Below are 23267 nucleotides of genomic sequence, written 5' to 3'. Positions count from 1 at the left end.
GCGTGGGTGTTCACGAAGCTGGTGTGTCTGTCAGTGTGGGTTCAGCCCACGCCTCACCGCATGGCTGGCCTGAATTTCCAAGGATCTGCGGGTCCCTGGCTGTGTGGGTGGAGGGTGGGCAGGGACCCCGGGAGGCCGGGCTGGGGTGGGGGTGGGGGGGGCGGGGGAGCGCAGGGCCGGCCCCGGGGCGGGGCGAGCCGCCCAGGGCTGGGGGCGGGGCGGCCCGGCAGCCTCACTTTGGCGAAGTTGGCGGCGCGGAGGCTGGCCCGGGACGCGCCCGGAGCCCAGGGAAGAAGGGAGGAGGGAGGAGGGAGGGTCGCGGCCGGCCGCCATGGGGCCGGGGACCCGGGGCCGCCGCCGCCGCCGTCGCCCGATGTCGGCGCCGCCACCGCTGTCGCCCGTGCGGGCGCTGCCCCTGTTGCTACTGCTCGCGGGGCCCGGGGCTGCAGGTGAGGGGCTGGGACCTGGTGGTCGGGACTGGGTGGGTGGGTTGGGGGAGGGTAAGAGCGGAGTTTAAGGACCCCGGAGTCTGGGGCTGGAGGGCTGGCCTCGGAGCCAAGGACCAGAGCAGGGGCTGTGAGCACAGGAGTCCGGGGGCTACGTGCTAATCCCGGGGGTGCAGGGACTCAATGGGGGGAGGGGGCAGGGCCCCAGAGGTCCGCAGAATACGGATCCGGGAGCGATCAGAGTGTGTGTGGGGGGGGTGAAGGGACCCAGGAATCAGGGGCTGGGAACTTGAGGTGCAGGGATCAGGGACGCGAGATCGGGGGGATCAAGGGTATGGAGCACGCTCCCAATGCACGCCCGTCCGGAGTCCTGGGAAGGTCACGAACTGGAGCCTCAGGACCCCCAGGCTGGGGACCCCTCGCACAAAAGCCCCCCTACACACCCAGGGTCGGCCAGGCGGGGCGGGCGACGGGGAGGGGGGCGCGAAGTTCTCGGAGCTCTGAACTCGGGGAAAACTTCTCAGGCCGGAGCGCGGCAAGACCCGGAGCTGGAGTCGGAGCTGGAGCCACAGCGGCGCCCGCGCCCCTTTCCCCGCCCGCGGCCCCGCTCCCTCCCCCGGCCGCCGGGACCTGGCGGCCCCGGGACCCCGCCCCCGCGAGGGGAGGGAAAAGGAGGGCGGGGGGGCGCGAGCCCACGTGCTCCGCTCCAGCGGCCCAGTCCCCGCAGCCCGAGCCCCTCCCCAGCCGGCCCGGGCCCCCTGCCCCTCCCCCTCCCCGCTCTCCCTTCCCCCGCTCGGGACAATGGCCGCGCCGTCTAGACACCCCCTCCCCCCCGGCCGGCCTCGCGCTTTCTTTGCCAGACAAAGCGGGACGGGCGGCGGGGCCTGGGCGGGGGCTGCGGGGGCGCACACCCCCCAAGGGAGGCCTGGCCGGCGGAAGAGGGACGCGGGCCGAGCGGCCGGGGTCCGGGGTCCCGGGGAGCCGCGGCGGGGCTCAGCGCCGGGAGGGAAGGGCCTCCACCGCCCAGCCGGGTGCCCAACCGGGCAGGATCGGGCAGGAGCTGCCGCCCCCGCGGGGCCAGCGCGCACACACATGGCCTGTCACACACTCGCAGGCACACACACAGCCCTGGGTCACACATACAGAGATGTAGACGTGCGCACACACACGACATCCGCAGACGTGGATACGCAGCTCACACACTGACATACGAACTCCTGCAATCACCCGTGTTCGTAGGTACCGTGGATCACCAGCCCCGGGCCTTGCACACGTCGCCTGCACACATTGAGCACATGTAGACACGATCCAAGATATGCCCACACCCAGTTTATACATGCAGACAGACAGTCACATCCAGCCCATACACAGACCCACCTGAGGATCCACAGGTCACACACAGGCGCACAGCTGTATACCCAGATAACTGGTTCACATGCAGGGACCCACAACACATCCAGCCTGCACATACATGCACAGGCATCTGGACACCCATGGACTTGAAGCACACACACATGTGGCTCCTCATGTGGCCCCTTGGGTGAGTTCACAAACACCCACCGGCCCCTGTCTGGGTGATAGTGTCCTGTCTCTGCTTGTCCCCTGAGGAAGGGGACACAGGCCATGTTGTCCTATTCTCCAGCTCACCTTGTTCTGTCTCTCCCTCTGTCTTTGTCATCTCTGTCTCCTCTCTGAGGCAGCCTGCTTCTAGTTTCCTTTTTTGTGTCTGTCTTTCTCTGTCTCCCTCCATCTCTCCTCTCTTTCCATCTATCTGTGACTCGTTCATGTGCACGCGCGCGCACACACACACACACACACACACACACACACAGAGGCCCCACACCTGCCGTCACACACAACTCTCCACTAGCTGACACCCAGCCACACCCCAGACCAGTCTGGCGGGACAGTTAGACTGCCACACCTCAGAGGGACATAGCCCTCAGGGATGGGGACGCTGGACAGGGCAGCACATGTCTAGTGCCAGCCGCCCCTCCCTTCAAACCACACCCTGTCCCTGTAACACCCAGTGTTGGCTGTGCAAGGGGTACCTGCCTTGGCCCCTCTCACCAGAGCCCTGTTCAGGTCTGCCCAGCTGGAGTAGATGTCCAACATCGGGGAAAGTAAGAACCATGGCCCCAGGTCTCCTTACCCTGCCCTCTCCATTACCCTGGGATCTGGGCACACAGCCCCAGACCTCCCTTTAACACTCAGCACCCTCACTTCCTGCCTTTGCACCCCCCATTCTGGCAGCTTCCTGAGTCCCCACATCTGGCACGAGTCAGCACCTCCTCCTGCCCGCCCCTGCCTTGTGGTTCCCAGGGCTTGAGCGGGCAGGGACAGCTGCAGCCCCAACAGCTGGGGCTGGGGCGGGGGGCCGTGGGAACTGTGGGTGGGGGGGGCTCCATGCCCCACAGAGACACCCCCAGCCCGTGGCAGCTGTTGCCTGGGGGAGGGAAAGATGGGCTGTGTCACTCTGAGCTGGGGTTTCTTGGGTGCCTGGCTGACCCCCCACTTTCCTTCGCCTCCCTCCCCCCACCACAGCCCCCCCTTGCCTGGACGGAAGCCCGTGTATGAATGGAGGTCGCTGCACCCAGCTGCCCTCCCGGGAGGCTGCCTGCCTGTGAGTGCCTGGCTCCGAGCCATCAGTGGGTCCTGTGTGGGGAGGTAGTCTGTCTTCTCCTCTGGCCTCTGTGTCCACCATGGGTGTCTCTACCATTTCCTACTTGTGTATGGCTTGGGTAACCTCTTGTTTCCCCACTGGAATCGAGCAGGGTTAAGAACTGAGTAAGGTTAAGAGCAAGGGCTCTGCAGGCCGCCTGGCCTGGGTTCAAATCCCACATCGTGTTGCTCACTGCCTGGGACTCAAACCCTTTAAACTTCAGCGTCCTTGTCTGGAAAACAGGCACACTAACACCTGCTTCACAGAGTTGTTGGCCGCCTGAGGTCACACGTAAAGCCTCTGATGGAGGTAGTTATTATTCAATTAACAGATCTTCAGGGACCAATCCCAGTGGCTTGGCAGTACAGGGTACCCCAACTGGATCCTCCCATATATCAACATTTAGTGGTGGGGGCACAGTGGTGGGGGTCATGGGGGCACCATGACCTTGGGTTAGTCACCTCTCTCTGAATCTCACTGCATCTGTGAAATAGGGGTGCTGCTTCATGGCTTGTGACCATGAAGGATTTCAAGAATTCGGTTGTTGGATCATACAAGGCAAGGCAGAGGGCTGGGAGGAGCAGAGCAGGGGCTGGGAAAGAACTGAGCAGAGGGAGACAGAGCTCAGTTTGAATTCTGGGCTCCGGGAGGGGCACCTGGGTGGCTCAGTCTGTTAAGCCTCTGACTTTGGCTTAGGTCAGGACCTCCAGGTTCATGAGTTCAAGCCCTCATTGGGCTTGGTGCTGACAGCTCAGAGTCTGGAGCCTGCCTGCTTGGCATTCTGTGTCTTCCCGCCTCTCTCTCTCTCTCTCTCTCTCTCTCTCTCTCTCTGCTCCTCCCCCACTTGCTTTCTCTCTTTCGTTCTCTCTCGAAAATAAATAAACATCAAAAAATTGAATTATGGACCCGGGGGTACCCTGAGCAGGTGCTTTGAGCTCTCTGAACCTCAGCTTTTGCATCTGGAAAATGGGGCAGTACTTCCTTCTTTATGAGGTTGATTTTGATGTGATGAACTCAGCATAGTGCTCAGCCTACAGTAAATGCTCCATAAATAATAATAATGATGGTAGGGTCTCAGGAAATAGGTGCCATAGAGGGCAACGTCTCAAGGTTATGGGGGAAATGCTTGATTCCTTTTATAATATCATCATTAGTAATAGCCCGTCACCTAGTAGCCATTATTGATTCATTAACGGATTCATTTATTCAAGACCATGTGTGCCAGGCCCAAGCTGGGTGGTTCTGGGGTGACTTTAGATCCAGGAGAGCCCCTTTGAAGTTACACACGTACTTTGACTGGAGCCCCACTTGGGCTCACCCAGGTGGGGGCTCAGCCTGGCTGAGCGGGCTCCTCGGGTTGGGAGTCTGCCATGGTGGGACGTGAGGGAAAAAGTGACCTTATCTGGAGCCACACACCTGGGAGGCGGAGCCGCGGAGCTGAGCGCCTGCGCCGTGGAGCTCCGCACCTGGAATACTGCCGACAGGTGAATGCTGCCGCAGCTGCCCTGCCCCTCAACAGGTGAATCACCGGCTCGCGCGGCCGCCCGGAGCCCGGACTACCCGGGATGGAGCGGGCTCTCCCCGGAGGTGGACCGTGGGAACCACTCCCCACGGCCCCCCAGTCTCTTTCAAGATTCTAAATACTCGTATCTTTTCAGGGACGCCCCCATCTGTCACCCCTCCACGGATCCCCCAAACCTCTTCCTCGAAGTAGCCTCTCAAGCCCTGGTGTCTGTTTCCTAGCCCTCGCCGCACCCCCTTCCCTTCCCCTCCCGCCGACCCCCAACCAAGTCTCCTCTCCCCCCCCCAACCCCCCCGCCTTGGTTTCCCCCAAAGCCCAGTCAGTGGGGCGGGGCGCGGGCGGAGGCTGGAACCGGCCCGACCGGTCGGCAGGGGAGCGGGGCGCAGAGCGTGGGAACCCGCCCGGGGCGTCGGGAGGGGGCCCGCGCGGCCGCGCCCTGCTTGGCGGTGGGACCCGCAATCCCGGGAGCCCGGCGCGGCGCGCCCCCTCTCGGCGTGCAGTCGTGACCGACGTCCTTGCCCTGAGGGTCTTTGGGGAGGGGTCTGGGAGCCGGGCCCTCCCGTCTTGACACCATCGGCACCCCTGCCCTGCCCTGGCCTGTTTCACTGGGGGCCAGGGTGGGGGGAATCTTGTGGGTGACGCTAGGGACTGAGTCAGCTGCCTGAGGCTAGCCCCAAGCGACTGGGACAAGCCAGAGGGAGGGACTGCGCGAGGGGTGGGCAGCGTCGGGGGCGGGGTCTGGGCCTTCTCACCATTCCAACCTTCCCCTCTCCACCCCTCCATCTCGTCCCCCTGCCCCTCCTATCCCGGCTTCTCCCCTCCCCCCTCCCCCGCCGGTGTCTCTCTGGAGGTTTCCGGTCTCAAGACCAACTGTTTTATTTCCCTCCTACTCAAGGTTGCCTTGGTCGGTTTGGGGAAGGGGCTGCAGGCTGAAGGACTCTATCCCAGTAAGAGGGCGCCAGAACTGGTGTCTACCTCCCCCTCCCAATGGCAGGAAGGGTCGAATGTGCCTCCAGGAAAGGCCAGGAGGATGTGGGAGAGTTAGGGTCTGTCCACACAGAGCTGTGGCTGTGAACTGCGTTGTGGCTTAGGGTCTGAATGTTCGCTAGGCCAGTATGTCCAACTGTGTATGTTTCTGCGTGTGTGTGTGTGTGTGTGTGTGTGCCTGAGAGGTTGTCTTCTGGAGTCTGAGACCTTGTGTTTCTCTCCGCCTGGAAGGCTCTTCCTCACACAGTACCTTCTGCAGTCTGAAAATATCCTTCTTGCCTTCCCTCTTCACTCATCTCCCTTATCCTGTGTCTTAGTTTCCTGGCTGCCATAACAAACCACCAAAAAGCTGGGTTGTTTGAAACAACAGGAATTTATTCTCACAGTTTTGGAGGCCAGAAGTCTGAAATCGAGGTGTTGGCAGCCAGTGTGTCCCCAGTGGCTTTGCAGGAGAGTCCTTGCTGGCCTCCTCCACCTTCTAGTGGTTTCAGGTGCTCCTTGGCTAGTGGGTGCAACACTCATATCTGCTTCTGTCTTCAAATGGCCTTTAACGCTTCCTCCCCGATCTCCCTCTGCCAATGGATTTAAGGCCCATTTAGAAAATCCGGGATGATCTCATCTTGATGTCTGTCACTTAGTTACATCCGCAAAGACTCTTTTTTCCAAATAAGGTCAGAGTCACATGTTGTGGGACATGGGCATTTCTTTTCTGGGGCCGTCGCTTAAAGCCCACTAAACTCTTGGTGGCCCTCCCCACCCCATGCCGGCATGTTATATAATTCATTATTTGTGTGTCTTCTCTTTGCCCAACTTGGCTGTGAGGATAAGGGGTGGGGGGGGGCGACTTTTCTTGTGTTTGCGACTGCATTCCTTTTGCTAAGAACATAGTAGGTACTCAGTGAATATTTGTTGCATGGATGGATGAGGGTGCCTGTTCGTTGGGCTGTGTGCTTGCGTGTGTGTGTTTTTTTTAACGTTTATTTATTTTTGAGAGGGAGAGAGAGTGCGTGCGCGCTCACGTGAGCGCGCGAGCAGGGGAGGGGCAGAGAGGGGAAGAGAGAGAATCCCAAGTAGGCTCTGCGGTCAGCACAGCTGGATGCAGGGCTCTATCTCACTAAGCGTGAGATCATGACCTGAGCCGAAATCCACAGTCGATGCTTAACTGGCTGAGCGGTCCAGGCGCCCCTGCTTGGTGTTTCTGCCAGTCCTGTGTGTATCTGTGTCTGGGCTTCTCCTGCCCCATACCACCCTAGTACTGCCCGGTACTAAGCTATCTCTGCCCACAGGTGCCCTCCAGGATGGGTGGGCGAGCGGTGCCAGCTGGAGGACCCCTGCCATTCGGGCCCCTGTGCTGGCCGTGGTGTCTGCCAGAGCTCGGTGGTGGCAGGCGCTGCCCGGTTCTCCTGCCGCTGCCCCCGTGGCTTCCGGGGTAAGGGACGGTCTGGGGGAGGGGAGCCCAAGGCAGGCGAGGATGGGCATGGCCCAAGCTCACCCTCTCCTGGTCCCTCTAGGTCCCGACTGCTCCCTGCCGGACCCCTGCCTCAGCAGCCCCTGTGCCCATGGTGCCCGCTGCTCCGTGGGGCCCGATGGCCGCTACCTCTGCTCCTGCCCGCCTGGCTACCAGGGCCGCAGCTGCCGAAGCGATGTGGATGAGTGCCGGGTGGGAGGGCCATGCCGCCACGGTGGCACCTGCCTCAACACGCCTGGTTCCTTCCGCTGCCAGTGCCCAGCTGGCTACACGGGGCCACTGTGTGAGAACGCTGCAGTGCCCTGCGCCCCCTCGCCGTGCCGAAACGGGGGCACGTGTAGACAGAGTGGCGACCTCACCTACGACTGTGCCTGCCTTCCTGGTGAGGGAGCCGCTCCCTGGGGAGGGCAGCAGGAGTGGACAGACAGCAGGCCAGCCTGGCACTGACCATCTTTGCCTTCTCTTCCTCTGCTAGGGTTCGAGGGCCAGAACTGTGAAGTGAATGTGGATGACTGTCCAGGGCACCGCTGTCTAAATGGGGGCACATGTGTGGATGGCGTCAACACCTACAACTGCCAGTGCCCTCCTGAGTGGACAGGTGAGCCCCAGGGCCGAGAATAGCCAGGTGGCAGACCTTGGGTGTGCCTGCAGCTCGGTGGCTGGACTGGCGTGTCTGTGTGCCACAGGCCAATTCTGCACGGAGGACGTGGATGAATGCCAGCTGCAGCCCAATGCTTGCCACAACGGGGGCACCTGTTTCAACACACTGGGTGGCCACAGCTGTGTGTGTGTCAACGGCTGGACAGGCGAGAGCTGCAGTCAGAATATCGATGACTGTGCCACGGCCGTGTGCTTCCATGGGGCCACCTGCCATGACCGCGTGGCCTCGTTCTACTGTGCCTGTCCCATGGGCAAGACTGGTGAGTGGCTGTTTTCCTTGCAGGCAGCAGGGAGCCAGTGATGGTTCCACGGTGGGGGAAAGGATGGAGTCTGACTTGAGCGTTAGGATGATTAGGTTGGAGGCCAGCTATGGGGTGCAGGGTGAGCCTGGAAGATGCCGGCCCACAGTCCGGGGCAGTAGCCATGGGAATGGAGAGCTATCCCGTGACCGAGGAGAGGGGACCTTTGCAAGTGGCAAAGGGTCAGGGAAGGTGCTTGGGAGGGGGACTTGGGTGTGGAGGGCAGGGCATGTCAGGGAGAGGCTACTGCAGAAGCCAAGGCTTGAGGGTATAGAATCAGAAAAGGAGTCAACAAATTTTAAAACAATATGTGGGTGTTTCCAACTCATTTGCAAACGGTTCAGGAAAAAGGTACATAGAGCTTACGGTAGTTGAAGCTAGGTGGTGGGTGTATGAATTAGCTCTTCAGTACATTGGGAAGTTTGCGTTATAAATGATCGGGAAAAATAGCCTACTGGATACCCTGCAGGTTAATAGAAACAAAGCACAAACCAATATGTGGGGGATGTGGGACCTTTGGGCAGAGCTGGAGGGTCCGCCCTTGAACTCTGCCTGTTCCTTTCCAGGGCTTCTGTGTCATCTGGATGACGCCTGTGTCAGCAACCCCTGTCACGAGGATGCTATCTGTGACACGAACCCGGTGAACGGACGGGCCATCTGCACCTGTCCACCAGGCTTCACCGGCGGGGCATGTGACCAGGATGTGGATGAGTGCTCCATTGGTGAGGGGGGCGCGGTCTGAGAGTTGGGAGGGAGGGGAGAGGCAGGTCCTTAGCCACCCCCACTCACACTGGCGGTGCCTGCTCTTGCAGGCGCCAACCCGTGTGAGCACCTGGGCCGGTGTGTGAACACACAGGGCTCATTCCTGTGCCAGTGTGGCCGTGGGTACACAGGCCCGCGCTGCGAGACCGACGTCAACGAGTGCCTATCGGGGCCCTGCCGCAACCAGGCCACGTGCCTCGACCGCATAGGCCAGTTCACCTGCATCTGCATGGCAGGTGCGTGGGGGGGTGTGGTGGGGGCGGAGCCTGAGGCTGGGGGTGAGCGAGGGAAGCCTGCAGACAGCAAGGAGCACCCCCCCACACACACACAGTGACACTGGGTCTGCAATGGGACCCTGAGAGACTGAAGCCTGGAAGGAGGCGGGGGCTGGGCCAGAGCAGAATCTTTGTGCAAGGCTAGGGGTGTGGTCACATGGAGTCCTTAGAACCTCAGATGGGCTGGGAGTGGAGTCTGTGCCATAGGATCCACTGGAGGGTGGGGATGAAATGAGGGCGGGACCAGGGGGTGAGATGAGGGCGGGACCAGGGGCTGGTGTGGGTCCAGGTGGAGCCTGCAGACAGTCTTGGTGGGATTGAGGCCGGGCCCAAGGCTATGGTGGGCCCTGGGCTGGTGGCTGAGGACCCCTCATAGTCTAAGGACTGCAAAGGGAAGAGGGCGGTCTGAAGGCAACGCCCATGTGGGGTCTCATCATCCTTGGATCGGTTGGAGCCTCAGCTGGGTGAAGGTCCACCATGAGGCCAAAAGCTGAATCTAGGGTTGGGCTGGGGGTCAAGGCCAAGCAAGGCTCAGGGGAACTGTCTAGAGTGGGAGAGGGAATACCTTCCCACTTGCTCTCCCTTTAGGCCAGAGGCTAACCCCCACCGCCCTAATCCCCCTCCTTCACTCCCTAGGCTTTACAGGCACCTATTGTGAGGTGGACGTGGATGAGTGTCAGAGCAGCCCGTGTGTTAATGGCGGGGTCTGCAAGGACAGAGTCAATGGCTTCAGCTGCACCTGCCCCTCGGGTGAGGACCCTGGCCAGGGAGCCTGAAAAAGACAGGTCCCTGCAGAGGCAAAGGCTGTAGGTTGGGAGCCTGTAAGACCATGTTAGTGGGCAGCTATCGTAACAGAAACCACATGCTATGAACACCACTGAAGTCAATTTATTGTTTTATTTTTACAAAAGTTTTATACCTTTTAGAAAATGTTTATTTATTTTTGAAAGAGAGAAAGTGTGAGTAGGGGAGGGGCAGAGAGAGAGAGAGAGAGAGGGAGATACAGAATCCAAAGCAGGCTCCAGGCTCTGAGCTGCCAGCGCAGAGCCCAACGCGGGGCTGGAACTCACGAACCACGAGATCAGGACGTGAGCTGAAGTTCAACACTTAACCGACTGAGTCACCCAGGCGCCCCTGAAATTAATTTAAAACGAAGTGAACAGTCATCCCACCCAAACAAGGCAGGGTTGGCAACGGGTGACTTCTCTGACCCGGTCTGGGCCTCTGCCCGTCCCATTCCCTACCCTAAGGCTTCAGCGGGGCCATGTGTCAGCTGGATGTGGATGAGTGCGCCAGCACACCTTGCCGGAATGGAGCCAAATGTGTGGACCAGCCCGATGGCTACGAATGTCGCTGCGCAGAGGGTGAGAGAGGGCCGTTGATAGGCCAGCAAGAGTCTGGGGGCGGGGCAAGGGAGAGACAGAAAGCAAATAACAGCCTTGGGGAAAACTTGGGGGCGGGGCTGCAGCAAGGCAGGACCTCAGTAGAGCCAAGGACAGAGCCAGGGAGTGGAGCCAATGATGGACCTTAGCAGCGGTAAGGCTAGGGTTGGGGCCAATGGGTCTGGCAGATACTTGGTGCTAGAAGGTAGAGGGGGCGTGTCGCTCCCAAACTCCTCTATCCCCAGGCACTTCCCATGTGTCCCCATTTCCAGTCCAGAGCAGAGAGTGAGGCGGAACAGGGCTGGTAGTGTAAGGACTGGAGGCAGGGTACAGCGAGGGATGGGATTTATCTGTGGAAGTGTCTTGGCCAGGGGCGTGTCCTGGAGCCTGTCGCTGGAGGGAGTTAGGGGCGGAGCCTGAATTGAGCCCACCTCCTGCTGGTTAGCTGGGCAGGGCGAGAGGTAGAGGTGGGCCAGGATTGGGGCGGAGCCACGGCTGCGGGCAGGACCTTGGCAAGTGGGTGGAGCCTGATCCTCTGGTTCCCCCCCCCCCCCCCCCCCCCCCCCCCCGGGGGCGCCGGGGGGGGGGGGCGGGGGGGGGGGGTGCCCCTCCCCCTCCCCCCCCCCCCCCCCCCCGCCCAGGTTTCGAAGGCACTCTGTGTGAGCGCAACGTGGATGACTGTTCCCCGGACCCGTGCCACCACGGGCGCTGTGTGGATGGCATCGCCAGCTTCTCCTGCGCCTGTGCCCCGGGATACACAGGCACACGCTGTGAAAGCCAGGTGGACGAGTGCCGCAGCCAGCCCTGCCGCCACGGAGGCAAATGTCTAGACTTGGTGGACAAGTATCTCTGCCGCTGCCCTCCCGGCACCACAGGTGGGGCTGGAGGCGGGGCTGGGGCAGAAACCGTATATCTGGAGGGGCACAGGGAACGGTGCCCCTGGTGGGGCTCAGTGGTGGCCAACCCTGCCATGTTCCCCTTCCCCAGGAGTGAACTGCGAGGTGAACATTGATGATTGTGCCAGCAACCCCTGCACCTTTGGAGTCTGCCGGGATGGCATCAACCGCTATGACTGTGTCTGCCAGCCTGGCTTCACAGGTGGGCAAGTGGCTGCCATGGGAAGGGGGTCTTTTTTTAATATACAATTTTTAAAACTGTTTTACTTATTTTTGAGAGAGAGGGGGAGAGAGAGAGAGAGAGAGAGAGAGAGAGAGAGAGAGGCAGAACATGAGTGGGGGAGGGGCAGAGAGAGAGGGAGACACGGAATCCGAAGCAGGCTCCAGGCTCTGAGCTGTCAGCACAGAACCCTATGTGGGGCTTGAACCCACCAACCTAGAGATCATGACCTGAGCTGAAGTCGGACACTTAACCGACTGAGCCACCCAGAAAGGGGTCTTTTGGGGGCAAAGGTGAAATCACCCTATTTTTTGCTGAGTTTGCCCCTCTTTGCATATGCTTGTCCAATGAGATTGTCCACACTTAGTCCTGAGGTTATGCTCTCTCATTGGCCTGAGGGTGTCCCCGTATCAGCTCAAGGTTATCCTGGAACTTAGACGAGGGTGTCCGGACTCAGGGATGGGCATGTTTCTTCATGGGGCCAAAGTAATCCTTGGTGAAAATGAAGGTGACTTCATTTAAGTTTGGGGATGAGTATGATCTGGGGCAAGGCAGCTCTAGGTTGAGGAGGTGGTTGCCCTAGTTTGTACAAGAGCTCGTGCACTGTGAAAATGAGATTGTCTTTGCTCAAGGATGTGGCCATGCTAAATGGGGCAAGGTTGTCTTCCCTGTTGGCACCATCGTCCTTGTCCTGGGATGAAGTTGCCTTCGTGCTCTCCAGGGCCCCTTTGCAACGTGGAGATCAATGAGTGTGCGTCCAGCCCGTGCGGTGACGGAGGCTCCTGTGTGGATGGGGAAAATGGCTTCCGCTGCCTCTGCCCACCTGGCTCCCTGCCCCCGCTCTGCCTTCCCACGAGCCATCCCTGTGCCCAAGAACCCTGCAGTCACGGTGTCTGCCACGATGCACCCGGAGGGTGAGGCCTCTCCCCATCCCCTGGTCCCCTGCCGCCTCCCTGCCCACAGGCATTCCCTGACTGCCTTTCCTTCCAGGTTCCGCTGCATGTGTGAGCCTGGCTGGAGTGGCCCCCGATGCAGCCAGAGCCTTGCTCGAGATGCCTGTGAATCCCAGCCCTGCCGGTCTGGTGGCACCTGCACCAGTGATGGAATTGGCTTCCACTGTACCTGTCCCCCTGGTGTCCAGGGTGTGTGTCCCCCATGTTCCCACCCCAGGCTCTCCCTCCCCCCTTCTTCCTTCTCATTCCTTCCTGCTGCACTCTCCCTCCTTTACAGTTTGCCTTTTTTTTTTCTTTTCCTCTCCCCCCACCCCCAGGACCTTTGGAGGTGGGTATCAAGGTGGGGACCCTGGGGGGGAGATGGGGACAAGGAATCTCTCACGAGTATCTCACTCTGCCTGCCCTCCACAGGCCGTCAGTGTGAGCTGCCATCGCCCTGTACTCCAAACCCCTGTGAGCATGGGGGTCACTGTGAGTCTGCCCCTGGCCAGCTGCCTGTCTGCTCCTGCCCTCCTGGCTGGCAAGGTACACCACCTGCTTCCTCCTCCTCCTCCTCCTCTCCTTCACCTCCTCTGCACCCTGCTGCATACTGAGTGGTGCTGGGGACCCAGAGGGAAACTTACAGAAAAAACAGAAGACAGAAGAGACTCTGTCTCGGAAGGGACCGAGCAGAACACAGACAATTGCAGCCCATGTGATCAGTTTTGGAGGAAAGGAAGGGATCTGGGGATGGGGAAGCTAGGACTCAGGTGGAGGGTTTGGGTGCAGCTCCCTGGAAGGGCTGACCTCAATCAGAATGCATTCATTCACTACCCACTGAAATAAAGGGAAGGGGGAAGGCAGTTTGGGAATAGCACGTACAAAACACACAAAGGCTAAGGGAGCATGGCGTGTTCCTGCCTTCACCCATCTCAGCCTTCAGGTTCCTCCCGAAGGCCAGGTACTCGCAGACCCTACCCTGTACCCTCTAACCCTAGATACTACCTTATTCCCCGTCCCCAGGCCCACGATGCCAGCAGGATGTGGATGAATGTGCTGGCCCCTCACCCTGTGGCTCCCACGGTACCTGCACCAACCTGGCAGGGAGTTTCAGCTGTACCTGCCACGAGGGGTACAGTGGCCCTTCCTGTGATCAGGACATCGATGACTGTGACCCCAGTGAGTTCAGGGGAGTTCCCGGGGTGGGTGCTGCTCTAGAGAACATGTTCTTTAAGCCCACACGGTGTGCCCAGCACTGTGCTTCCATTTTCTTTCTCTTTTTTATATTAAAAAAATATTTTTTTAAATTTACATTTATTTATTTTTGAGAAGCAGAGTGAGACAAAGCGTGAGCGGGGGAGGGGCAGAGAGAGAAGGAGACACAGAAGCAGGCTCCAGGCTCTGAACAAGTGGTCAGCACAGAGCCTGATGCGGGGCTCAAACCCACGAACTGTGAGATCGTGACCTGAGCTGAAGTCGGACTCTCAACCGACTGAGCCACCCAGGCGCCCCTGTGCTTCCATTTTCTCTTCACTGTACTCTTTCCCCATTTTATGGAAACTGAGGCCCCAGAGAGGTCAAGTGATTTGCCCAAGGTCACGAAGCAAGTAGAGGGATGAGCTGGGATTGGAGCACAGGTCTGTCTGAAGCCCGTAGACTGCCTCTGGCTGTGAACAAGTTAACATTATGCGTTAAGTAGGACATAATAGGCCCCCAGGGAGTCCTCCAGGAGCATTGTCTGACAGACCGACAGTGCAAGTCACATCTATACTTAGAATTTTTCTAGCAGCCACATTAAAAAAGCAACAACAAAAAAATTAAGTTTAATAATATATTTTAATTAAATTAATATATAAAAATGTTATTTATTTCGACATGTAATCAATATAAAATTACTGAGATATGTGTACATTCATCCTTTTTTTTAAATATTAAGTCTTCAAAATCAGAAATCCAGTGTGTGTTTTATGGCACATCCCAGTTTGGACTAGGTGCATGTTAAGGGCTAAATAGCCACATGTGGCCAATGGCCACTATACTGGCCAGCACTGGTCTGGAGGACGCCTTCTGTGCTGTGCCCAGGAATTAAATAGACCTAACTAGCAGCGTGTGCTTGGCGGCTCAAAGGGACCTTTTGGTTCCCCCATCCCCTTCCTCCTTGCACATAGGTGAGGTTTCCAGATGAGGGAGAGGATGAAACCACAGAGGGGACAGAATTTGATCCCTCTGACCAAATGTGCCGCTCCCTGTTAAGCCTGGTTTCCTCCTGGTTCCCCTCTGTGAAAGTCATGGCTGGGTCAGCTTGGGCTGATGGGGGGGGTCAGGTGTATGACCAGGCCTTCTCCCTTCGGACCTTAGACCCCTGCCTGAATGGTGGCTCCTGCCAGGATGGCGTGGGCTCCTTTTCATGCTCCTGCCTCCCTGGCTTTGCTGGTCCCCGCTGTGCCCGCGACGTGGATGAGTGTCTGAGCAGCCCCTGTGGCCCGGGCACCTGTACCGACCACGTGGCCTCCTTTACCTGCACGTGCCCACCTGGATATGGAGGCTTCCGCTGTGAGCAGGACCTACCCGACTGCAGCCCCAGGTGTGTGGGGCCTCTGCTGGGGGCTCAGGGACACTGGCATCGGATGGGGTGTGCAACGCGAGAGGGAATGGGGACAAGAAGGGGGTTCTCGGCTTGGCACCCACTTCACAACTCTGCTCCGTGATGGAGCAGTGTTCGGGAAGGGTCAGGGCGTCTGTTTGGAGGTCACCTTAGGGGACGCTGGTCCCCGACAGGGCCAGGCCACGGCGGGGCGGGGCCTCCATGTGGCTCCCACCTTAGCTCTCAAGGACTTGGGTGAGTTGGGGCTAAGGGACAGGATCGGGGCAGGACCTCTGCTGGGGCTGCAGCTTCTGCTGGGGGTGGGCCTAGGGGCTCAGGGAGTGTGCCCCGACCCAGGAGGGGCCGAGAAGGCGGGGCCTGCGTGGGGGTGGAGCCTGACCCAGCCTGCGCTTCCCTCCCCCTCCAGCTCCTGCTTCCACGGCGGGACCTGCGTGGACGGTGTGAACTCGTTCAGCTGCCAGTGCCGCCCGGGCTACACCGGCGCACACTGCCAACACGAGGCCGACCCCTGCGTCTCTCGGCCCTGCCTGCACGGGGGCGTCTGCACGGCCGCCCACCCTGGTTTCCGCTGCACCTGTCCGGAGGGCTTCACTGGCGCTCAGTGCCAGGTGGGCGTGGCCACCGGGGACCCGGGGGAGGAATCTGGAGGGGCTGTTCTGGGGTAGGGGTCTGCCGGGACCCTGGAGAAGCTGGGGTTGCGGCTTCCAGGGGGGGTCGTGGCTGAGAGGCTGAGACTCTGAGAGCTTCCCCTCCAGACGCTGGTAGACTGGTGCAGCCACGCGCCCTGTCAGAACGGGGGTCGCTGTGCCCGGAGTGGGGCCTCCTTCTACTGCCTTTGCCCTCCGGGTTGGAGCGGCCGCGTCTGTGACATCCGGAGTGTGCCCTGCAGGGAGGCCGCAGCCCAGATCGGTGAGGGGGAGCACAGAGGCGGGGTGTGGGTCTCGGGAGGGTGTGTGTGCACATACTTCTTGCTAATGTGAGCCGAACACGGGTATGACAGGGCGTGTGGGCGGCATGGGGTGTGTGGCTGAGCGTTTGTGGATGCGCGACCGTGTGCCAGCTGGCCAGGGCCGGGATGGTGTAGATGCCTCTGTCACCACGAGGTAGCTGGGATGACGTCCGAGATGCTGTGTGTGACTGAGCCGGTGTGGGCAGTTGGGGTGTGGGTGTGTGTTTGTGTGTCGGTGACTGAGACGGTGGCGGTCTGGGCAGATGTGTGACGACCCGATGGAATGTGTGTGAGACCCCGGTGACCGAGGTCAGCAGGGGTGTTTGGTGATGCCGTGAGTGATGCAGGCGGGGAGGGGCACGCGTGTGCCTGACACCTCTCCTCTGTGCAGGGGTGCGGCTGGAAGAGCTGTGTCAGACTGGTGGGCAGTGCGTGGACAAGGACAATTCCCACTATTGCATGTGTCCAGAAGGCCGCACGGGCAGCCACTGTGAGCAGGAGGTGGACCCCTGCTTGGCCCAGCCCTGCCAGCATGGGGGCACCTGCCGCGGCTACATGGGGGGTTATGTGTGCGAGGTAAGGGGCCCCCAGAGTCGAGGAGAGGGGAGCTAGTCGTGCTGGGTGTGTCTGCACACACTTGTGTGTGTCTGTGACCTGGTGTGGGTGTGGCTCTCTCTAGGCAGGTCTGGCTTTTTGCTTTTCTGTCTCTGGGTGTCATCTCGTGGGGCTATTTCTCCGTTGATCTGAGGGACTTTCTGCCCACGGGCTGTCTTTGTCTTCGATTGTGTCCTGGATGTGCCCCGTATCCCTCTGTGTGCCCTGTCTTTTTGGGTGTGAATGCACGTGCTGGTGTCTCTGGGCCTATGTGTCTGGGTGTATGTGGGTGTTTCTCCTGGGTGTCTGTCCTGTGCATTTGTGTGGGTGTGTCCCTCTTATTGGGTGTGCCTGTAGCCCTCCGTGTGTGGGTGTCCTCTGTGTCTGAATGTGTTCCCTTGTACTGTGTGCCTGTTTTCTGTTTTCTGCACACCGGACATGCCTCTGTGTGTTGGACTGTATGTCCTTTTGCACTGCAATCTCTGTGTCTTCCTGGGGATTATCTGTGTCCCCCCGGGCTCAGTGCTGGTCCCCGTCTCACATCGCTGCAGTGTCCAGCTGGCTACACTGGGGACAACTGTGAGGGTGATGTGGACGAGTGCGCCTCCCAGCCCTGCCAGAACGGGGGCTTCTGCATTGACCTCGTGGCCCGCTATCTCTGCTCCTGCCCCCCCGGGAACGCTGGGTACGCCGGGGCCGGGGTTGGGGGACAGGATGGGAGGCTGGCTCTCCATCCCTTCCCGACGGCTCCCTCATCTTTCCCTCCCCCCAAGGTGTGCTCTGTGAGATTAATGAGGACGACTGTGGCCCAGGCCCACCCCTGGACCAGGGCCCCCGGTGCCTGCACAATGGTACCTGTGTGGACCTCGTGGGTGGCTTTCGCTGCACCTGCCCCCCCCGGGTACACTGGCCTGCGCTGCGAGGCGGACATCAATGAGTGTCACCCGGGTGCCTGCCACGATGCACACACCCGGGATTGTCTGCAGGACCCAGGTGGGGGCTTCCGCTGCCTTTGTCGTGCGGGCTTCACAGGTAAGCGTGGGAGAGGTGGCTGCCCCGGGATCCGGCCCCTGTTCCTACACTGGCTGACCCACCAGCTCCCGCTTGTCCAGGTCCCCGCTGTCAGACTGTCCTGTCTCCCTGTGAGTCCCAGCCATGCCAGCACGGAGGCCAGTGCCGTCCCAGCCCAGGACCTGGGGGTATGCTGACATTTACCTGCCGCTGCGTTCCGGTAGGTCCCATCAGTGCCCCTGGGAGAGGAGTGGGAGTGTGGCCACGTTGCAGGACGTGGCTTTAGGGGAGAAGAAGTGGAAGGGAAGGGGGTTCCTGAGAAATACTGAAAATACCTGGAGACTGTGTGTGCGTGTTTTGGGGGATGGCGCCCCAGGCCTCCTGGGGAAGGCAGGGCTTATCTCTGCAAGGTGGGGCCTCCGATGGGCGGGGGAGGGGAGAGGTGTGGAGGGACCTGGGGGGATTGGAGCCTCAACCTTCTCAAGCCCTGACCCCCCATCCTCCTCTCTCTCTCTTCTCCACCCTTTCAAATCCCTCCATCCCCTCCCTTTCCCCTACCCCAGCCCTTCTGGGGCCCGCGTTGCGAGCGGGTGGCACGCTCCTGCCGGGAGCTGCAGTGCCCGGCGGGCGTCCCGTGCCAGCAGACGGTCCGTGGGCCGCGCTGCGCCTGCCCCCCGGGACTGTCGGGGCCCGCCTGCCGGGGCTCGCGGGGGTCGCCGCCGGGGGCCGCCAACGCCAGCTGCCTGGCCTCCCCCTGCCTCCACGGAGGCTCCTGCGGCCCCGCGCCCCTCGCACCTTTCTTCCGCTGCGCGTGCGCGCCAGGCTGGGACGGACCGCGCTGCGAGGTGCCCGCGGCGGCGTCCGAGGCCCCCGAGGAGCCGCTGTGCCCGAGCGCCGCCTGCGAGGCCAAGAGCGGGGACAAGCGCTGCGACCGCGAGTGCAACAGCCCGGGCTGCGGCTGGGACGGCGGCGACTGCTCGCTGAGCGTGGGCGACCCCTGGCGGCAGTGCGCGGCGCTGCAGTGCTGGCGCCTCTTCAACAACAGCCGCTGCGACCCCGCCTGCAGCTCGCCCGCCTGCCTCTATGACAACTTCGACTGCCGCGCGGGCGGCCGGGAGCGCGCCTGCAAGTGAGCCCCTCCCGTCTGCCACCCATTCGATCGATCGCCTCAGTCCCTGTCTTCTCTGTCCCTGAGCCACACCTGCCCATCCACGGGTCCCGCTTCTCTGACTGTCCATTCATTTCCCCACCGTCAGTCCGTGTTTAGACTGAGGGACTGTTCATACGTTTGCCCCCTCTGTTTCTTGGTGTATTCTGTCTGCCCAGCCGAGTGCTGTTTGTCTGTGCATCTCATCTACCCAGCCACGTGCCACTGTGGTCTGTCCCTCCGTCCACACGTGCCATGACCTGTTTGTCCATCCGTGTGTCTGTGCGCCCTTTCTTTCTGCCTTTGCACTCCATCTGTCTCTCCCTGCGTCCTTGTTGTCCATCTTTGGACTTCGTTCTGTCCGTCCACGAATTCCTTTCATCCCTCCGTACACCCAAGTGTCTGTCTACGTCTCTTCTGGTCCATCCGTGGACCGCACCTGTCCACCCATCTGTCTATTCTTATGCCAGTCTGTGTGCCTCATCTGTCCATGCCCCTACTGTCTGTCCCAGCCCATCCTCTGCCCCTCTCTGTCTATTCATGAACTCTATCTTTCTGTCTCATTTCATCTGTCCATCCCTGTGCTCTGCCTCTTTTTTGTAAGTTTATTTATTTTGAGAGAGAGAGAGAGAGCACTCGTGAGTGGGGGAGGGGCAGAGAGAGAGAAAGAGGGAGAGAGGGAGAGAGGGAGAGAGGGAGAGGGAGAGAGAGAGAGAGAGAGAGAGAGAGAGAGAGAGAGAAAATCGCAAGCAGGCTCTGCACTGTCGGTGCAGAGCCCGATGTGGGGCTTGAACTCAGGAACTGGATCATAACCTGAGCTGCAATCAAGAGTCAGACCCTTAACCGGCTGAGCCACCCAGGTGCCCCCAACTCTACTTCTTTTGTCCCTCTGTTTGCCTAGAACCCTTCTCTCACTTTTATCTCCCTGTCCTCATTGTCCCCCACTCCCCTCCTCACTCACCCTGGCCTCTGCCATTTCTCAGGTACCCCAGGCTTGGTCCTACCTCAGGGTCTTTGCACTGACCGGCTGTTCTCTCCGCCAGGAATACTCTTCCCTGAGGAAGCCACATGGCTCCTCCCTCATCTCCTTGAAGCTTTTGCTCAACCAGTCGCCCTTTCTCAGGGAGCTCCTCCCTGGCCACCCCGATACATCCCCCGCTTCATTTTTCTCCTTAGCGTTTAGTTCCAAAAAGGGCCGTGTGTGTGTGTGTGTGTGTGTGTGTGTGTGTGTGTGTGTTTACGTTTAGCTTTCACTCGTGTACAGTTGGAAGACTGTGTTTTCTGCTCTTTCCATCTCATTTAATGTCTGTCTCTGCCTGCTGGAATGCCTGCTCTCCAGGGGCAAGGATTTGTGTCCGAGCCACATCCTGGGTGCCTACAGCCATATCCAGCACCCCGCAGGCCTCTGTCAATATTTATTTATCAATAGTTGTGAAGGAATGGCTGGATTTGCAGAAAGCCTGGCACGTGCCGGATACATTCTAGTTCTCCCTCTCTCTCGGCCTCCTCTCGCTGTCCGACCCCTACTCCCGCCCCACCCCGTGTGTCCGGAGTCCGGGCTCCCTCTGGTGTGTGGTTGGATGACCCCTGACTCCCTCCTCCCCTCCCCCAGCCCCGTGTACGAGAAGTACTGTGCGGACCACTTTGCGGACGGCCGCTGCGACCAGGGCTGCAACACGGAGGAGTGCGGCTGGGACGGGCTGGACTGCGCGGGCGAGGTGCCCGCCCTGCTGGCCCGCGGCGTGCTGGTGCTCACCGTGCTGCTCCCGCCCGAGGAGCTGCTGCGCTCCAGCGCCGACTTCCTGCAGCGGCTGAGCGGCATCCTGCGCACGTCGCTGCGCTTCCGCCTGGACGAACACGGTCAGGCCATGGTCTTCCCGTACCACCGGCCCGGCCCTGGCGCCGAATCCCGGAACCGGCGGGAGCTGGCCCCGGAGGTGATCGGGTGAGTGGCCCCCACGCTTGAGGGAGCCTGCGGCAGGTGCAGACCTAGGGGCGAAGGAGCAGTGTTGATCAGGTCTCGTGTGTTTCACTTCCCTTAACGTGCGTGTTTCACTTCCCTTAACGTGTTCGAGAGTCGTCTTGGGAGAGCGTCCAGCGCGTCTCAACTTCAGCCTGTTGACATTTGGGGCTGGATCATCCCTTCTGTCCTTCCTTCCTTTTTTTTTTTTTTTAACGTTTATTCATTTTTGAGAGACAGAGCTCGAGTGGGGAAGGGGCAGAGAGAGAGTGGGAGACGAAAGCTGAAGCAGGTTCCAGGCTCTGAGCTGTCAGCACAGAGCCCAACGCAGGGCTTGAACCCCGAACCCTGAGGTCTTGACCTGAGCCGAAGTCGGATGCTTAACCAACTGAGCCACCCACGGGCTCCGGGGCTGTGTCATGCTTTGCTGTGGGGGGTGGTCTGGTGCACTTTAGGATGTTTAGCAGCAGCATGCTTGGTCTCCACCCACTACATGCGGGTAGCATCCCCTCCTGCCACAAGATGCGACAACCCAAAACACCTCCGGCTACTGGCAAGGGTCCTTGGGGAGCAGAGTGGTTAAGGGCGTGCGTGCTTTTAGTTTTTTACAAATGGAAATCAGAGAACTTTCCTGATGGTGGCCTGGTAGAGCGGTCAGAAGGGAGGTGTGGCCCCTGAGCTGGGATGGGGCCCTGACAGAGGAGGGCTGGATTCTAGAGATGGAGGGCAGGGGCTCTGACCGGGTAGGGCTGGAATAGGGACATGATGTGCTAGTTCCTGGGTGCATTGATGGGGTTACTGGAGGGGTCTCATCAAGAAAAAGGACACAGGGTGATAAACAGGGGTCACTTTCAGGCTTGCAGAATCTGAGGAGTCGGGGGGTGTCGTGGAGGCCCCCCAGGAGACAGCCAGAGGCTGAAGACATGGACAAGAAAGACAAAAGGGTGTTGAAGCCCTGGGAGGGACTCAGAGGAGTGGGGACAGAAGAATGATCTGGGAACAGTGAGATAAAGATTGGTTGAGGGAAATCAGCTCAGGAAGAAGGGGAGTTGGGGCACCTGGGTGGCTCAGTCAGTTGAGCTTCCGACTTTGGCTCGGGTCACGATCTCACAGCTCTGAGTTCGAGCCCCGAGTCCCTGTGCTGACAGCTCAGAGCCTGGATCCTGCTTCAGATTCTGTGTCTCCCCCTTTCTCTGCCCCTCTCTCACTTGCGCTTTCTCTCTCTCTCTCTCTCTCAAAAAAAAAAATAAATAAATAAACATTAGAGAAAATACATGGAAAATGTTTAAAAAAACAAAGGAGAAGGAGCAGCCAGGGGGATAGGAGGAGAACCAGGCCATGTGGCACTAAGGATCTCACGGCAAGATGGAGTTTGGAGGGCTGGGTTCCTGGAAGCAGAGCCTGAGGCAGGGATTCAGATATATGTGCCATTCGGAAGGGGCACTCTCAGGAGAGAGGGAAAGAGAGAAGCAGGATGTGGCAGGGAGCAAACGAGGCAGAAGGAGTCTCAGTCTGGCCCCAGGGAGCTCTAGAGCATGACCGGCACTTCAGAGTCCTTGTGACAGGAGGGCACCTTTGTACCCCCCAAATCAGCCAGTCACCGGCTGAGGGCTGCCCTAAGGGGTGTCCCCTCCCACGTGAAGAGGTCCCCACTTTGCTGAGGGTCATCTGTTAGAAGTCAGGGCTCACAGTAGTTGGGGGACGGACGCACCGGCCTGGCAAAGGAGACTGGCACCCACTGGAGATCTTGACGTGAAAACAGTGCCCAGTGCCCACTGGATTCGTGGCTGGGGGGACACTGGTGGCCACAGCAAGACTGGTTTGGGGTGGGGGCGTGGTGAGGGGGGCCTTGCCAACGTGGTGCGTGGAGACCGCTCTTCTGAGTCCAGGGCATGGGGCTCCGTGCCTGGCCGGCAGCAGGTTGAGCTCCCCTCCCCCGTCCTTCCCTTGGGTCCCCGAAGCTCTGTGGTGATGCTGGAGATTGACAACCGGCTGTGCCTGCAGTCACCGGAGAACGACCACTGCTTCCCCGACGCCCAGAGTGCGGCCGACTACCTGGGAGCCTTGTCGGCGGTGGAACGCCTTGACTTCCCGTACCCGCTGCGGGCCGTGCGAGGTGAGGCCTGGCCTGGTGGCAGGGTGGGGGGTGGGGGGTGGGGGTGGGGGTGGGGCGGCCGGCCCGGCGCTGAAGCCCTCTGCTTCCCACCCCGCAGGGGAGCCGCTGGAGCTGCCGGAGCCGAGCATGCCGCTGCTTCCGCTGCTGGCCGCCAGCGCCGTCTTCCTGCTGGCCATCCTCGTGCTGGGCGTCATGGTGGCCCGGCGCAAGCGTGAGCACAGCACCCTCTGGTTCCCCGAGGGCTTCGCGCTCCACAAGGACGTGGCTGCCGGCCACAAGGGCCGCCGGGAGCCCGTGGGCCAAGACGCGCTGGGCATGAAGTAAGGACCCCGCCCACTCCCGGTGGCTGACTGGGGGCGGGGCTTGGGAGCCCT

The 23267-nt window shown here is 60.2% G+C and overlaps 1 protein-coding gene across 1 annotated transcript in view; it reads left to right on the top strand.

Moving 5' to 3' along the window:
- Positions 1 to 298: 298 nt before the first annotated feature.
- The window catches only part of NOTCH3 (notch receptor 3), a 35677-nt gene continuing 12708 nt past the window's right edge, over positions 299 to 23267 (top strand). The window contains 28 exon segments of the mRNA XM_049640076.1: positions 299 to 449; positions 2991 to 3069; positions 6904 to 7046; positions 7129 to 7467; positions 7561 to 7683; positions 7772 to 8005; positions 8611 to 8766; positions 8857 to 9042; positions 9718 to 9831; positions 10332 to 10445; positions 11105 to 11338; positions 11451 to 11561; positions 12301 to 12493; positions 12570 to 12721; positions 12944 to 13057; positions 13535 to 13690; positions 14870 to 15095; positions 15523 to 15724; positions 15872 to 16025; positions 16457 to 16641; positions 17211 to 17337; positions 17427 to 17551; positions 17553 to 17691; positions 17772 to 17890; positions 18234 to 18799; positions 20430 to 20762; positions 22739 to 22893; positions 22991 to 23213. Coding sequence (XP_049496033.1) covers positions 332 to 449; positions 2991 to 3069; positions 6904 to 7046; positions 7129 to 7467; positions 7561 to 7683; positions 7772 to 8005; positions 8611 to 8766; positions 8857 to 9042; positions 9718 to 9831; positions 10332 to 10445; positions 11105 to 11338; positions 11451 to 11561; positions 12301 to 12493; positions 12570 to 12721; positions 12944 to 13057; positions 13535 to 13690; positions 14870 to 15095; positions 15523 to 15724; positions 15872 to 16025; positions 16457 to 16641; positions 17211 to 17337; positions 17427 to 17551; positions 17553 to 17691; positions 17772 to 17890; positions 18234 to 18799; positions 20430 to 20762; positions 22739 to 22893; positions 22991 to 23213 — 5120 coding nt within the window. The 5' untranslated portion in view covers positions 299 to 331.

This window comes from Panthera uncia, chromosome A2, assembly GCF_023721935.1.
Source record: "Panthera uncia isolate 11264 chromosome A2, Puncia_PCG_1.0, whole genome shotgun sequence".
In the NCBI taxonomy this organism is placed as follows: domain Eukaryota; kingdom Metazoa; phylum Chordata; class Mammalia; order Carnivora; family Felidae; genus Panthera; species Panthera uncia.
This window is presented reverse-complemented; position numbering and strand designations above follow the sequence as displayed.